Below are 583 nucleotides of genomic sequence, written 5' to 3' on the forward strand. Positions count from 1 at the left end.
TCCTTTACCCATAGAGCAACTCTTCACATTCACCACAGACTCCATACTGGTGACAAGCCTTAAAATGTAAAGAATGTGACAAGTCCTTTCACACACATTCAAGTCTTAGAAAGCATCACAAAATGCATATAATGGGTACATTTCATGAAATTTCTTAGTATACCTCACATTAATTCATTGTACAGATCTTCATGCATTAGCCAATTTATTTCACAGACTCACATCCTTCAATTAATTTTCAAATCTTAGTCAATACTTTGATAGCTATGCAGTTCTTAGAAATTTAGAAACATTGTATCCAGATTTAAACTTTATTGTCATCAAACATTTGTTGTAAACGCAATTTATATATCATTGTAAACATGCTATTCAAGAATTAATTACTATAAATAGGTAAACATTTCTAGTAGGAGTAAATTGAGTAATAACATTTCTTGATTGTATGTTAAGATAATGTGTGATAAAAACAACCAATCTCGGTCACCGGGTCATTGGGCTACCGGGCGGCCCTGTTTAGTTGCTGAGGAATCCCATCTGGACGGGTGAGTGTGTGCTATCCAGGGGCGGATTGTCCCGGAAGAGA

General features: G+C 35.5%; 1 protein-coding gene across 1 annotated transcript in view; it reads left to right on the forward strand.

The window, feature by feature from the left end:
• LOC113457435 (zinc finger protein 664-like) overlaps positions 1 to 583 on the forward strand; it is a 38,313-nt gene that overhangs the window by 585 nt on the left and 37,145 nt on the right. The window contains 2 exon segments of the mRNA XM_026784754.1: positions 1 to 58; positions 61 to 75. Of these exon segments, the coding sequence (XP_026640555.1) occupies positions 1 to 58; positions 61 to 75 (73 nt within the window).

The sequence above is a fragment of the Microtus ochrogaster genome, chromosome 2, assembly GCF_000317375.1.
Source record: "Microtus ochrogaster isolate Prairie Vole_2 chromosome 2, MicOch1.0, whole genome shotgun sequence".
Taxonomy (NCBI): Eukaryota; Metazoa; Chordata; class Mammalia; order Rodentia; family Cricetidae; genus Microtus; species Microtus ochrogaster.